At 42.2% G+C, this 15,572-nt stretch overlaps 1 protein-coding gene and 1 long non-coding RNA gene across 5 annotated transcripts in view; one reads left to right on the forward strand and one right to left on the reverse strand.

The window, feature by feature from the left end:
* Nucleotides 1–11,747, reverse strand: part of gnptab (N-acetylglucosamine-1-phosphate transferase subunits alpha and beta) — a 105,769-nt gene extending 94,022 nt beyond the window's left edge. For 2 of the 4 annotated variants that reach the window (XM_059652578.1, XM_059652581.1), the window contains exons 1-4: nt 11,583–11,747; nt 4,874–5,083; nt 3,012–3,097; nt 1,640–1,759 (exon numbers count right to left, since the gene is read on the reverse strand). In XM_059652578.1, coding sequence (XP_059508561.1) covers nt 1,640–1,759; nt 3,012–3,097; nt 4,874–5,002 — 335 coding nt within the window. In that variant the 5' untranslated portion in view covers nt 5,003–5,083; nt 11,583–11,747. Of the gene's footprint in view, nt 1–1,639; nt 1,760–3,011; nt 3,098–4,873; nt 5,084–8,257; nt 8,333–11,582 lie in introns of those variants that run through there. The other 2 variants (XM_059652579.1, XM_059652580.1) reach the window with 2 other exon arrangements.
* Nucleotides 11,748–11,972: 225 nt separating this feature from the next.
* Nucleotides 11,973–13,901, forward strand: LOC125461008 (uncharacterized). The gene is made up of 3 exons (XR_007249373.2): nt 11,973–12,038; nt 13,041–13,242; nt 13,386–13,901. It is a non-coding gene; the product is annotated as an uncharacterized LOC125461008 (long non-coding RNA).
* The last annotated feature ends 1,671 nt before the right edge of the window (nt 13,902–15,572 follow it).

The following is a 15,572-nucleotide window of genomic DNA, read 5'->3' on the forward strand; positions in this document are numbered from 1 at the left end:
GTCTCCCCGCCTAACGGAAACAACTTCCTAGCGTCCACCCCTTCTAAACCATACATTATCTTGTAAGTTTCTATTAGATCTCCCCTCAACCTTCTAAACTCTAATGAGTACAACTCCAGGATCCTTAGCCATTCATCATACGCTAAACCTGCCATTCCAAGGATCATCCGTGTGAATCTCCGCTGGACACGCTCCAGGGCTAGTATGTCCTTCCTGAGGTGTGGGGCCCAAAGTTGGACACAGTATTCTAAATGGGGCCTAACTAGAGCTTTATAAAGCCTCAGAAGCACATTGCTGCTTTTATATTCCAACCCTCTTGAGATAAACGACAACATTACATTCACTTTCTTAATTATGGACTCTACCTGCAAGTTAACCTTTAGAGAATCCTGGACCAACACTCCCAGATCCCTTTGCACTTCTGATGTGCGAATTTTCTCACCGTTTAGAAAATGGTCCATGCCTGTATTCTTTTTTCCAAAGTGCAAAACCTCACATTTACTCATTGAATTTCATCAGCCATTTCCTGGACCACTCTCCTGGACTGTCTAAATCTTTCTGCAGCTTCCCCACCTCCTCAGTACTACCTGCCTGTCCACCTATCTTTGTATCATTGGCAAACTTCGCCAGAATGTCCCCAGTCCCTTTATCCAGATCATTAATATAGAAGGTGAACAGCTGCGGCCCCAATGCTGAACCCTGCGGGACACCACTAGTCACCGGTTGACATTCTGAAAAAGAGCCTTTTATCCCAACTCTCTGCCTTCTGTCAGACAGCCAATCCTCAATCCAAGCCAGTAGCTCACCTCGAACAGCATGGGCCCTCACCTTGCTCAGCAGCCTCCCGCGAGGCACTGTATCAAAGGCCTTTTGGAAGTCTAGATAGATAACATCTACTGGGTTTCCCAGGCCTAACATACCTGTTACCTCTTCAAAGAATTCTAACAGGTTTGTCAGGCAGGACCTCTCCTTACTAAATCCATACTGACTTGTTCTAATCTGACCCTGCACTTCCAGAAATTTAGAAATCTCATCCTTACCAACTTCCAACTACCACATTTACCATTTACTGAACAAAGTATCATATGGTAATTATTAGAAAATGTGAAATAGTGATGGGATATACTAGAACATAATTCACTTCCAGACTGGCAACAAAAGGTGTATAATATAATTTCACTGATGCATTCACTATATTTGCACTTTAACATAGGTACTGAATATACAGTATTAACTTTTATAAATACATGCTACCCTTTAATTAATTCTCAGATGAAGATGCCTATGAGAAATATTGCTGGCTAGATCACTTGGGATATCTTAGAGTCAACAAGGTTGGTGTGGAATCACAGAAAAGGTAAGGGTATTAAGTTTCTTTCTTTGAAGGTTTTTAGTGACCCAGTTATTTCACAACAATCCATCCAGATTTGAGGCAACTTTAACCAGTAGGTCATTTACTTGTTTTCATTAAATTGAAAGTCTGAATGTACACCACCTGTATTTCTGGTCCAGTAAGTTACACTAGTCAGTGTTATGTTATTTCCTGCATGGACAGAAACCTGAACAGTAGGAGCACGGAAAAGTAGAATTTGTAAGCTGCTGCCAAAAAGAACATTAAATGATTGAAGGAAAAACACACTTCAGTGTTTGCTGGTCTTTCTTCATCTGTTCCCGCACTTCGTGCAGTTCCTTCAGCAAACCAGGGTCTGTACCATTCACCCATGTATAGACCACATCAATTGGCATTGGCAGACACAACCTAATGCACAAAAGTATAAAATAATTACTCTTATTCCACACCAGTGCCATATACTTACAGAACTGTTACTTTCAGATATGCTGGAGAACAAAACATTAACGTAAAGTACATTACATAGATTACTGATATAGTACTATAATTATTTTTACGAGGCATTTGAACAACTGACTGACACATCCCTGCTTTTCTGCTGTCACAAGTGTTTGAAAAGATTTACAATGTCACAATCATTTAATGAAATTTCAGTTGAGGAAGCTTTACACTCCCCAAAACATCTGTAAAGTGGCTATGCATACAAACTCAGTCAATTCAACTTTAATGCATTTGAATACTTTGCTTGAAGCATTCTTTAAATGATTGGTGCATCTAAGTTGGAGATAGTAACTGATCCTTATGAAATTCTGAACAAGAAACCCTTTCTTACCAAATGGCTTAACCACTCCCTCAAACTCTATAAAGTATGCACCACAGTGAACTTTATTTTCTTTATGTGGCACGCATATGGTCTCCAAGCCTACTACTGTATGCTGTACATGCAATGTTAACCCAGCCTTCATTTGAACATGTGCTGGCTGACGCTCATTGGTAATAATTTTCCTTCTGAGTCAAAAGATTGTAGACTCAAGTCATACTCCAAACTCTGAAGTACAGACTTGAGGCAGACACTTTGGTGCAAAACTGAGAGACTTTGTGATTTTGCAGGTGCAATCCTCCACATTTAATTAAGAACAGGTCTTCTTTCAGTGAATGTAAAAGATCCTATGACATTATTTTGAATGGCAAGGGTTCCTGGTCAATATTTATTCATCAATCATTAGATTATCTCATCAGTATCACACTGTAGTTTGTGGGAGTGTGTTAAATGGCTGTCACCTTTTTCTTACATCACAACAATAATTACTTTTCAAAAGTACTTATTTGGACATAAAGGACTTTGAGACATTAAAGATCATGAGCGCTGCTATATAATTATACATCTTTCTTTTCAAGTTCCAATTTCAATCTAAGGGTATTTTCAACATTTCTTGAAGCATTCCAGATTAAAAACCAGCATTTTTGCTTAAACATATCTGAAAGTACATTATTTTCAGTAGCAAAAGAAGAATCGATTGCCCCTTTAATAGCCACTGAAGAAACCTATCAACAAGACAGACAAAAAAACTGAACAGATTTTAATGTATTCAATTCTTGCATTTGCAATCTGCAAGATTCAAAACAAGCCATCAAGTGTCTGAGACTCATTGTCGTTTACCTATTTTGGAATGATTTTCCAGCCACATTGTCACGATAAGAATCAAACATGACATGATATTGGTCTCTGCTCCATTCCAAGACAACCTAGAAAGAATAGTCAAATTGAAAACTAAACTTCATATGTTTTCTATTATCCATTGACAGACAAGACATTTTCCTCTACAGTTCAATGCAATCTTAAAAGAAAACAGTCCTAATGGATCACCTTATAATGGATTTTATAAGATACATGGGAAAATGAATAAATATTTTGAGCTATAAAATGTTTATCCAAAGTTACTCAAACTTACAGCATTTGTTGTAATTGTCAATTAAATTGGATCATATTCCAGACCCAGTAATAGCCAGGGTGTCATATTAAGGCCTAGATGAATTCTCAACTGTGAAAGAGTCTGAAGAAGCTTGTGAGAAAGCTCAGCTTCCATACCAGGTCAATAAGAAAGCAGGAGTTAAACCAGTGGCTAACAACATTCTTACAGGCTATAGGCTATTCCAGCGTCCCAAAAGCCAAATTTCTATTGAAAAAAAACACAGAAAATAGCAAACCAATCCAACCTGATAATATCACTACACATAACATGTGAGCAGCAAATTAAGATACTCACAAAGAACAATTATTTTAGCATTTTGTACCTGTACATAGGAACAGGAGAAGATCAATTAGCCCTAAGTCTGCTCTGCCATTCATGTAGATAATGGCACCTATGTCACATAACTCCACAGATCTGTCTTTGTCTCAAATCATTTACTTTCTTTACATAACAAAAATCAACCAATCTCAGTTTTAAAAATAATAATTGATCCAATGCCCTTTCGCAGAAAAAGGTATCATTTAATTTCACTCCTGAAAGGTCTGGCTCGAGGTTCGTGTCCATGTCCTATTATTCTAGATTCCTCAAAAAACATCAACAGGTTCTCCAAATCCATCTTCTGAAATATGATCAAAGCATCCTTAATCTTCTGAATTTGAAGGTACACGACTAAGTATGTTAAGTCTCACCTATAATTTAACCTTGGAATCTAGGTTTATTCTGGTTAATCTATCCTGCCATTCTTCCACGAATAATTTAAGTCCCCCAAGGTGTGGTGCCCAGGTCTGAAGAGAGGTTATAAACTTGGAATATTAACTCAGTATCCTTCTCCACAACTGCTGGAAGTTATCTTGAGAGTTTTCAGCACTCTGCTGTTTTTATTTCACAACTGACCAAGATTCTTTTGAAATTCAGTTATAAAACAGGCACAAAAAGGTTGTATTTCTAATTTACAGTCCACTTAATGATCAGGAGAACTCCAGTTTCAACTAAGTAGGAGTTCAAAAGAATTGAAAAAAATTGATGAATTAATTTATTTAGTATTCTGATTAGTTTGGGAAGCTAAGAGGTTATTATTAGGCATAAGGCCTAGAGAGATAATAAAAGACCAAAAAATGTTCAAACCCACATTTTTGTGCTATACTGTTATCATAAATTTCATTACACTTGTAAAATTATTTACTGAAGCTATAGGAATAGTCTGTTCGGGTGCAGTGCAAAAAACTGCCAACAAAAACAGAATGCTACAAACAGCCATAATGGCTATTTATGTCAGAATTATCAAGTGACACTCCTATTATGTACTTTGTTTACAATAATACAAATCTGGTTTGATCTATGAGAACAAAGCATGGGTAGAAAAGTGGAAGCTAAGTGGCACATGTGTGATCCTTTAAGCTTGTTCTAACCGATTCTAAAGAAAACAGCTGTGGAGTAAATATTTGGTTATATGTAGTTGAGGATCGTAGGGGGGGGGCGTTATTTAGCTAGATATGCCCATAGTAATTTATTGGTCTTGTAATTATGCATTATCGTGCAAGGTACTTACCTCGCCAAACTGAAAGCCAGACACAATCATGAGCACTAACCCTGCAAAGCAGAGGAAAAGGCCATATTGATGGGACAGGCAGGTGTAAGTCTGCCTCTGAACCAACTTCAGCAATGAGTTGAGGACCATGGCCAACCAGTCATACTCCCGAGCAAACGTGCACCAACTGCTCCTCAAAGTCACAAACTCATCCTTAGCAGGGACAAATCACTGTAGAAATAAAAAAAACACAAAAGTTCTAACACTATATCTACACTTAAAAACTCTACAGTTCAACATAAAAAAGCCTCCCAACCTTGTGGCGTATGCTTAAGACTGACCATCATTCATGCTCCTATTGCAAAATGCATCCCCCATTTGTTTAATAAGTGACACAAAATCATACCCAACACAAGCACTGCATAAGAAAATAAATTAAAATCACATTTTTGACTGGCAGAAAACACGAATGGTGAAATCACTGCCACCATTTCAAAATTATAATGCAAAATACAACAAATTTACTTTTGGCATAAGCGCAACTTGTGTTTTAAATTGAAAAGCACAATTAAAAAGACCAAGCCTTTTTGCTGTTGCATAGTTTGTATTTGTATTCATATCTGTATTCTTAAATATACCATCAGGCTTTTAATTTTTTACCTATTCTCAATCTATTAAATTGCATTTTATAAGTACTAACGTGGGCTACAATTTTGCTAACGCCACTCCGTGAGAACCAGCAGTGGTGTTGATGCAAACAGCTGCTTTAAGCCAGTTCTGCTAACATTAGTGTTGCTAACCTCAAAAGTGATGTAGATTAACCAAGTGCGTTCAAAAAAATTTTCTTTCAAGTTGTATAAAAAAGCATAAAATGCAATCTAATACAATGAAATAACTTTTCTTTTTTAAAAAAACAAAAAATGCCTTAATCATTTTTTCATGCAAAGACACTTTCAACATCCTCAGGGATTACCACTGACCAGAAACTGAACCAGATCAGCCATGTAAATGCTGTGCCTATGAAAGCAGATCAGAGACAAGGAGTCCTACGACAACTGGTTCAAAATCTACAAGGCACAAGCCAGAATATGACCGAATATTCTCCACTTGTCTGAATGAGTGTAGCTCCAACAATATTCAAGAAGCTCAATTACATTCAAAACAAAGTACCTCATCTATCATCTGCAACATCAATTCCCTTCAGTGGGCAGTGGCAGCAGCATGTACCACCTACAAGATGCACTGCAACAAAATCAGTTGAAAGCACTCTCCAAACCCCTAAGCTCTCCTGCCTAGAAGAACAGCAGACACAAGGATATGCCACCATCTCAAAGTCCCGCTACTGGCCGGTCATCACGCTGACTTGGACTATATTCCCATTCCTTCACTACGGTCACTACAATTCAAATCATAGAACTCACCACCACCACCACTAACACCCCCACCCAGCCAGGCCAAACAGCACTTGTGTACCTACACTACCTAGGTACAGAGTTTCAAGAAGGCAATTAAAGATGGGCAATAAAAGTCGGTCTAGCCATCTAACTGATGAATAAAAACACTTCATGCTGTATGCTTTCTATCTGAAACCATGTTCTCATCAAGGAACTTTATTGACATTGCAACTGGATACTAACTGACCTCAATCTATGTTTCACTAATTGAATCTTTCTATCATTATTAAAAAATTAAATTCCAACTGAGCAGAAATTATTATTAAAATATGTGGCATATATACTCCTCTACTTAAAAAATAGCAACATTATTCAAATTACAACGGACAATGGTGGAGATTTGCTAACTTTTGAAACATTATTACAAATAATATCAGAGATAAAGTCATGAACAGTTACAATTTATTAATTTGACTCAATGTATTCAAAAGAAGCTCTGAAGATAAGATTATTTGCCACATCAAAGCACAATGCACACAGCTCTTATGATTAATGTTCATCATTCAACTACACTTGAAACATTGCTACTCTGCTTTCTTTTACAATGCTTGGCAGGAACATTCAAGCAAGTTGAAAAATTCTGATGTCACTGGAAACAAATCAAATTTCAAATCCTACCCCACAGACTAGTGCAAGAGTCTCAAAAAACCCTGTAGCCCCATCTAATAGAATGAGTTTGCTCTATTCAGCCATCTTTTGCCTTTTGTGTTGTGTTCAGAAAACAAAAGGGGACAGCACAGTGGCTAGCACTGCTGCCTCACAAGGCCAGGGACCCAGGTTCGATTCCACCCTCGTGCGATTGTGTGGAGTTTGCACATTCTTCCCATGTCTGCGTGGGTTTCCTCTGGATGCTCCAGTTTCCTCCCACAGTCCAAAGATGTGCAGGCTAGGCGGATTGGCCATGCTAAATTGCCCATGGTATTCAGGAATGTGTAGATTAGGTGGGCGCTTAGGGGGATGGGTCTGGGTGGGATGCTCTGTGGGTTAATGTGGGCCAAAGGGCCTGTTTCCACACCGTAAGGAATCAATGATCAATGTTATGTTATATAAACCGATAGTTATTTTATCCCTTTCATACAGATCAACATAGCTGCTAATTTCCGCACACTTTCCAATTTATCAATTCAATCTCTGGCCTTTAGCTGAATTATCAGTCAGCAAATCTTTTCAAAGATTTGGAACTTAAGCAAAATTAGGTGTTAGCCTGGCCTCTTTTAAGACCATAGATTGGATTAAGTGTTGAACCAGTTATACGAGGTTCCTGAAGTGTGAGCTCCCCCAAGCTGCTGAACATATTACAAACTCACGTGCAGTTAACATAGGATGTTTAAGCAAAGCAGACACTGGACATTCTTGAAATGCAAAGCAGGGTGTACAGTATCACAAAGTGAACAGGAAAGTCAATATTTTGGGTGTCAATTCTCCATCTGTCACAAAACACTTGGAATAGAATCAGGACAAAAAACAGCTGCCCTCAGACCTCTTCTGTACCAGCAGTTTTTTTTTTAAGTTTTTCAGTTTTTATCTAAAAACTGTAGAGAACGGTTATGCAAACGGAGAAAGCAATTATCTCCCTCCACAATAGCAGGATTAAAAATTTCCCCAATTTTGTCACAAAGGTTCAACCTTCAAAAAAACTCGACTCAGACAGCAGGAACAATGCAAATGCAGTCTTAGACTGCAAAAACATTATTATTAAGAACAATCTGCAAATCATTTTTTTTTCACTTCCCTCACTCCTACCATTCATAAATTCCTAAATTTACTCAACCTTCTCATTTTCCTCTAAGCTGCCGTGCTCCTCCCTAGCGGTGCCAATCCTACCCCATCTCAAGCCCTGCCATTTCAATCCACCACAGCTCAAATCTCCTGCTTATTACCCTTGCCATTCTCACCAACCTCTGCCAGCGGCTCGCTTTGAACAGAAGGTCAGTGAAGCAATGTCACTTACCCCAACATCTTTGGATGCACCTAAACGCATGGTCACCGACTCAGAATTAGATCAGCCTTCTTGAGTGAACCCACAGAAAGCAACAGGTTCGGAGAGAGGCCGGCTGTGAATCTGGGTCTGCATGGACAAGGTGGCAGAAGAATTTGCAAGCGTCTTTAGCCTTGCTTTACGATGATCTGAAATCACCACCTGCATCAAGGAGACCACCATACTGGGAGGCAATAGTCTAGCGATTTTATCGTTGGACTGTTAATCCAGAGACCGAGATAATGTTCTGGGACCTAGGTTCGCATTCCACCACGGCAAACGGTGGAATTTGAATTCAATATATATCTGAAATTAAGAGCCTAATTTTTTTTTCCTCTATTCATTCATGGTACGTGGGCATCTGTGGCTGGCCAGCATTCCTTGTCCATCCCTAGCTGCCCTTGAGAAGGTGGTGGCGAATTGCCTTCTTGAACCGTGGCCTTCTTCCTTCTGTGGGTTGATTGACAATGCTATTAGGGAGGGGATTCCAGGATTTTGACCAGCGACAGTGAAGGAACGGCAATAAATTTCTAAGTCAGGATAGTAAAAGACTTGGAGGGGAACTTGCTGGGAGTGGTGTTCCCATGTATCTGCTGCCCATGTCCTTCTAAATTGAAGTGGTGGTGGGTTTGGAAGGTGTTGTCTGAAAATCTGTGGAGAATTTCTGCAGTGTTTCTGTTGACAGTGCACCGCTGCTACTGAGCATCAGTGATAGAGGAAGCAAATGCTTGTCGATGTAGTACCAAGCAAGCACATTGCTTTGTCCTTGATGACGTCTAGCTAGAATGTTGGTAGGGCTGCACTCATCCAGGCAAGTGGGGAGTATTCCATCACACTCCTTAATTGTGCCTTGTAGATGGTGGACGGGCTTTGAGGAGTCAGGCAATGAGTTACTCGCCACAGTGTCCCTAGCTTCTGGCCTGCTCTTGCAGCCACTGTGCTAATGTGGTGAGTCCAGTTGAGTTTCTAGTCAATGGTAACCCCCCAGGATGTTGACAGTGGGGGAATTCAGTGATGGGAGCACCATTGAATGTCAAGGGATGGTGGTTAGATTGTCTCTTATTGGTGATGGCCATCACCTGGCATTTGTGTGGCACGAATGTCACTTGTCAACCATGTTGACCATGAATCCATTGTTAATTGTTGGAAAATCTCATCTGGTTCACTAACGTCCTTTAGGAAAGGAAACTGCCATCCTTACACGGTCAGGTCTACATGTGACTCCAGATCCACAGAAACGTAGGTGACTCTTAACTGCCCTCTGGGCAATTGGGATGGGCAGTAAATGGTGCCTAGCCAGTGACACGCTCATCCAGTGAATGAATAAATAAAAACAAAATTTCAACGCCAAAGAAAATCATGTGGATTGCCTAAATCACTACCCCATCCCCACCTCGTGACTCTGACCTCCATAATTGTGAAGCACTTTGAAAGGTTAGTCATGGCTCACATGAACTCCAGCCTATCAAATTGCCTTGATCCTTTGCAATTTGCCTACCACTACAACAGATCTACAGTAGATGCCAATGCCCTCTCCCTACATATCCCAGGAATGTCTGGGTGACGAGGGTACCTATGTTAGGCTTCTATTTATTGACTACAGTTATGCCTTCAAAATCATAATTCCAAACAAACTCATCTCTAATCTTTGCTCCCCCACCCTTCTATCTGGATCTTTGACTTCCTGACCCATGAACTACAATCAATAAGAATAGGTGAACCTCCTCAAGCAATCATTAATACCGGTAGGACAGCACGGTGATACAGCGAACCCGGGTATGATTCCACCCTCGAGCAACTGTCTGTGTGGAGTTTGCACACTCTCCGCATGACTGCTTGGGTTTCCTCCAGTTTCCTCCCACAGTCCAAAGATGTGCAGGTTAGGTGGACTGGCCATGCTAAATTGCCTGTAGTGTTCAGGGAGGTGTAGATTATGTGGGTTATGGGGGTTGGGTCAGGGTGGGATGCTCTGAGGTTCGGTCTGGACTTGTTTGGCCAAAGGCCCAGTTTCCACACTGTAGGAATTCTATGATTCACGATGCCCCACAAGGCTATGTACTCAACCCCCACTATATTCCTTATATACTCATGATTGTGTGACCAAATTCCACCCCAATTCCATTTACAAGTTTGCTGGCAACACTACTGCTGTAGGTTGGATCTCTAATAACGATGAGACAGAACCCAGGACAGAGATCATGTGCTTAGTAGCATGGTGTAAAGCCAACAATCTCTCCATCAAACACATGCAAAACAAAGGAGCTGGTCATTATCTTCAGGAATCAGAGTGGAAGGCATGTTGCTGAGGTGGAGAAGGTCAACAGCATCAAGTTCCGAGGACTGATGTTCACCAATAATCTGTCCTGGTCCACTCATGTTGCCAGAACAATCAAGAGAGTACAATAAAGTCTCTACTTCTTCAGGATTCTTATCAAATTTTATAGATGCATCATACAAAGCACCCTATGTGGATGCATTTTAGCATGGTTTGGCAACTGTTCTTCCCAAGACCACAAGAATTTACAGAGAGTGAAGACAGCCTAGTCCATCACACAAACCAGTCTTCCATCTATTGAATTTATCTATACTTTCCACTTGCTCAGGACAGCAACCAGCATAATCCAAGACTCTTCCCACCCCAGTTATACCCGCTTCCACTTTCTTTTATCAGGCAGAAGACATAAAATTTTGAAGACGTGTACCAACAAATTCAAGAACGGCTTCTTCCCTACTGTCATCAGACTTTTGAACAGACTTCTCTAATGTTAATACTGATCTCACTCTCTGCAGCTGTAACACTGTATGTTGTACTTAGTTTTGCCACCCTGATGCACTTCGTATGGTACAATGTGCCTGCATCGCAAGGAATTAAGGGCTACGGGGAGAGTGCAGGGAAGTGGAGTTGAAATGCCCATCAGCCATGGTTAAATGGCGGAGTGGACTCGATGGGCCGAATGGCCTTACTTCCACTCCTATGTCTTATGGTCTTATAGCGCACAAACAACACTGCTCATTATTACTGTACATGTGACAACAATAAAATTAATCACCTGTACGCCTCTCTCACTTGGCAGACCTGACATCTCCCCTTCCCTTCTCGACAGCCCTGCCATTCTCCAACCTCATTGCCTTCCACCAGCCAGTCAGATCTATCTCCTTCTTCCCCCTCCAAACCTCCGTCCCATTCACCAGGACAACCGCAGGCATCTCCCTCCCCGTCCCAATTCACCCCCAGTCCCATGGTCCTCCCCTAGGCCGAGGCGGAGTTTATTTCTTTTTACACCGAAATTGTGTCTACCTGCGTACCCACAGCGTGCGGAAGCCCTGCCTCAGTCAGACGTTCCCCCCGGCGGCCGTTGTGAGTGTCGGGGACGGGGGAGGGGGGGAAACAGACGAGGGGCCGCGCGCCGCATTCAAACGGCGTCAGGATTCCAAACCGACACGATAGTGCTGCCAGACACGTGACCGCTCTCCCCTCCCCCCATCACAGCCGTGGAACCACAAGGCGCATGCACCATTTTGCCGGCACACCCGTGAAGGCGCATGTGTTGTTGCCGGCACACCGAAACTCCCGTGATGTCGCACAGCCGTCACCCTCCCCCGCGAACCTCAACCCGAAAGCGCATGCGTATTAAGCGGCAGCACGGCTAGCAATACGCATGCGCAGTTTCCTTTCCTCTCCTTCCCCCACCAGCTCCTCAAAGGCGATTTCTTCTGGGGGTGTGTTACCTGTGTCTACCCAGGCAACACCAAGGTGAATGAGCTGAGTTTTGTGCAGCTGGTCTCACACTGAAGGCTATTTGGCTAGGGCAGGAAAGTGGGACGTGTATAAGTTGTAAATATATTTTTGGCAGGAGAAAGTTGGGCCTCTTCTACACTACGATTTTATGGGTCTTAGTTTGGATGGCTAGTTTGCATGGCAGAATATCACCGACAGCATGGGTTTAATTGCCGTATCCATGGAGGTGATAGAACAAAATAGAATCCCTATAGTGTGGAAAGAGGCCATTCAGCCCATTGAGTCTTCACCAACTCTCTGAAGAGCCTCCCACCCATATCCAACCCCCTATCCTATACTGTTAACCCCAGATTTTTTTTAGCTAATCCACCTAGCCTACGCATCCCTAGACACTGCAATGTAGCTAAGCTGCCTAACCTGCACATCTTTGGAATGTTGTATAGGACTTCGGTTCGGCCACATTTAGAGTACTGCGTGCCGTTCTGGTCGCCACGTTATCAAAAGGGTGTGAATGCTTTGGAGAGGGTGCAGAGGAAGTTCACCAGGATGTTGCCTGGTTTGGAGGCCGCTAGCTGTGAAGAAAGGCTGAGTAGATTATGATTGTTTTCATTAGAAAGACAGAGATTGAGAGGGGACTTGATTGAGGTCTATAAAATCAGGAAGGGTATAGGCAAGGTGGATAGCAAGAAGCTTTTTCCCAGAGTGGGGAACTGAATTACGAGGGGTCACGAGTTCAAAGTGAGAGGAGGAAAGTTTAAGGGAGATACGTGTGGAATGTTCTTTACACAGAGGGTGGTGAGTGCCTGCAACGTGTTGCCAGTGGAGGTGGTAGACACAGACACGGTAGTGACTGTTAAGAATTATCTGGACAGGTACATAGATGGGCAGGGAGCAAAGTGATACAGACCCTTAGAAAATAGATGACAGGTTAAGACAGGGGATCTTGATCAGCGCAGTCATGGAGGGCCAAAGGGCCTGTTCCTGTGCTGTAATTTTCTTTGTTCTTTGAAACCGGAGCACCAGGTGACAGGCCACATGAGCAGTGAGAGAATGTGCAAACTCCACACAGAACGTCGCCGAAGGCTGGATTTGAACCCAGTTCCTTGGCAGTGTGAGGCGGCAGTGACACCCTTAAGGTTACCTTGAAGGATTCTCCTTCTTAACCCCTCCCTTCTGGTTAAACCACCAACTCTCTGTCGAATGAGAGCCCTATGGTCTGGTAAGACAATGTGATTTTTATGGTTCAATACAAAAAAAACAAATTGCTCAAAAACCTCAGGGTCTGGCAGCATCTGTAGAGAAAAAGCAGATCCTTTTAAGGGTTACTGGACCAGAAGCATTAACTGTCTTTTCTCTCCACAGATCAATAGCTTCTGAAATGGCTTGGCAAATTCTCTCAGGTAAAGGCAAGAATGGATGGGCAGCAAATGCATGCCTTGCCCCTGGCACCCACATCCCGAGGATTAAATTTTTAAATATCAATGCATAATCTAACCAAATGCCAAAATAGGACAAAGTGCATCATGACTTATTGTGTTTGATTAAGGTGTGGAAAAGTTCTATTACGATATTAGGAGCTTTTTAGAATTGAAGTCTTTATGAGAAATAAAATATCATTGGAAATTTCATCATATCACTAACTTTTACGTTTTAACACAATATCAACTTTAAATCACTCAGTTGATTTTTCAGTTGTTTGTTGGTTTGCCAAGCTGACTGGTTTTCATGCAAACCTTTTGTCTCCTTTCTATGTGACATTGCCAGTACTGTGTCACCTCCGGTGAAGCGCTGTTGTTCTATCCTGCTCTGAATTTATACGGTCCAGTCTATCATGGTGGGCAGTCTTGTTTTTGCTTTTGTACAATGGCGGTATGTAGATAGGGTCTATTTCAACATTAATTTTTTTTATTGCATCGGTGGCTCAAACCGGGCCTCCAGGAATTCTCGTGCTTGTCTTTGTCTCACTTGACCTAGTACTGTAACTTGTCCCAGTCAAATTGATGTCCTTCTATGTCAGAGTTTATTGAAATTAGAGAGAGTTGGTCAAACCGGTCTCTCCACTTCCTTTGGCAGCTCATTCCATACATGCACCACCCTCTGTGTGGAAAATGTTGTCCCGAAGGTCCCTTTTAAATCTTTTCCCTCTCATCCTAAACATATGCCCTCTAGTTTAGGACTCCCCCAACCAGGGAAAAGACCTTGTCCATTTTCACTATCCATGCCCCTCATAATTTTGTAAACTTAAATGAGGTCACCCCTCAGCCTCCAATGCTCCAGGGAAAATAGCCCCAGCCTATTCAACCTCGCCCTCGCACTCCAAACCTCCAACCCTGGCAACATCCTTGTAAATCTTTTCTGAACCCTTTCAAGTTTCATAACATCATTCCAATAGCAGGGAGACCAGAATTGCACTCGGTATTCCAAAAGTGGCCTAACCAGCGTCCCATACAACCACTACATGACTTACCAACTATACTCAATGCACTGACCAATGAAAATAAGTATACCGAATGCCTGCTTCACTATCCTTGTGATCAGAGATAATGGGAGCTGCAGACACTGGAGAATCCAAGATAACAAAGTGTGTAGCTGGATGAACACAGCAGGCTGAGCTTTGATGAAGGGTCTAGGCCCGAAACGTCAGCTTTTGTGCTCCTGAGATGCTGCTTGGCCTGCTGCGTTCATCCAGCTACACACTTTGTTATCTTCTTCACTATCCTGTCTACTTGAGACTCCGCTTTTGTGAAACTATGAATCTGCACTCCAAGGTCTCTTTGTTCAGCAACATTCCCCAGGACTTCATCATTGACTGTATAAGTCCTGACCTGATTTGCCTTTCCAAAATGCACCACCTCACATTTATCGAAATTAAACTCCATCTGCCAGCCCTCGGCCCATTGGCCCATCTGATCAAGATCCCATTGTACTTTGAAATAACGTTCTTTGCTGTGTGCTACACCTCCAATTTTGGTGTCATCTGCAAATTTACTAACCATACCCCCGATGTTCACATCCAAATCATGAAGTGCTTTGAGAGGTTGGTCACGGCCTACATCAACTCAAGTCTCCCAGCCTGCTTTGATTCTCTACAATTTGCCTACCAACATAACAGGTCCACAGTGATGCCATTTTCCTAGCTTTGCACGCATATCTGGAACTTCTGGATAACAAGGACACCTCAGTGAGACTCCTGCTCATTGACTGCAGCTCCACCTTCAACACGATTATCCCTTCCAGACCTATCTCATAACTCCCAAGATCTCCGACATTTCTGCCACCTGCAATCTGACCCCACTACCAAAGACATTTTTCCCTCCCCACCTTTATCTGCCTTCTGGAGGGACCACTGTCTCCATGACTTCCTTGTCCGCTCCACACTCCCCACCCCCAGCACTTTTTCCTGCAACCGCAGGAAGTGTCACACATGCCCCTAAACTTACCCCCTCACCACTGTCCCAAGCCCCAAGAAAACTTGCACATCTGCTAATGTGGTATACTGTGTCTGCTGTTCTCGATGTGGCCTCCTCCACATTGGGGAAACCGAGGGGT

This window comes from Stegostoma tigrinum, chromosome 18, assembly GCF_030684315.1.
Source record: "Stegostoma tigrinum isolate sSteTig4 chromosome 18, sSteTig4.hap1, whole genome shotgun sequence".
NCBI lineage: Eukaryota > Metazoa > Chordata > Chondrichthyes > Orectolobiformes > Stegostomatidae > Stegostoma > Stegostoma tigrinum.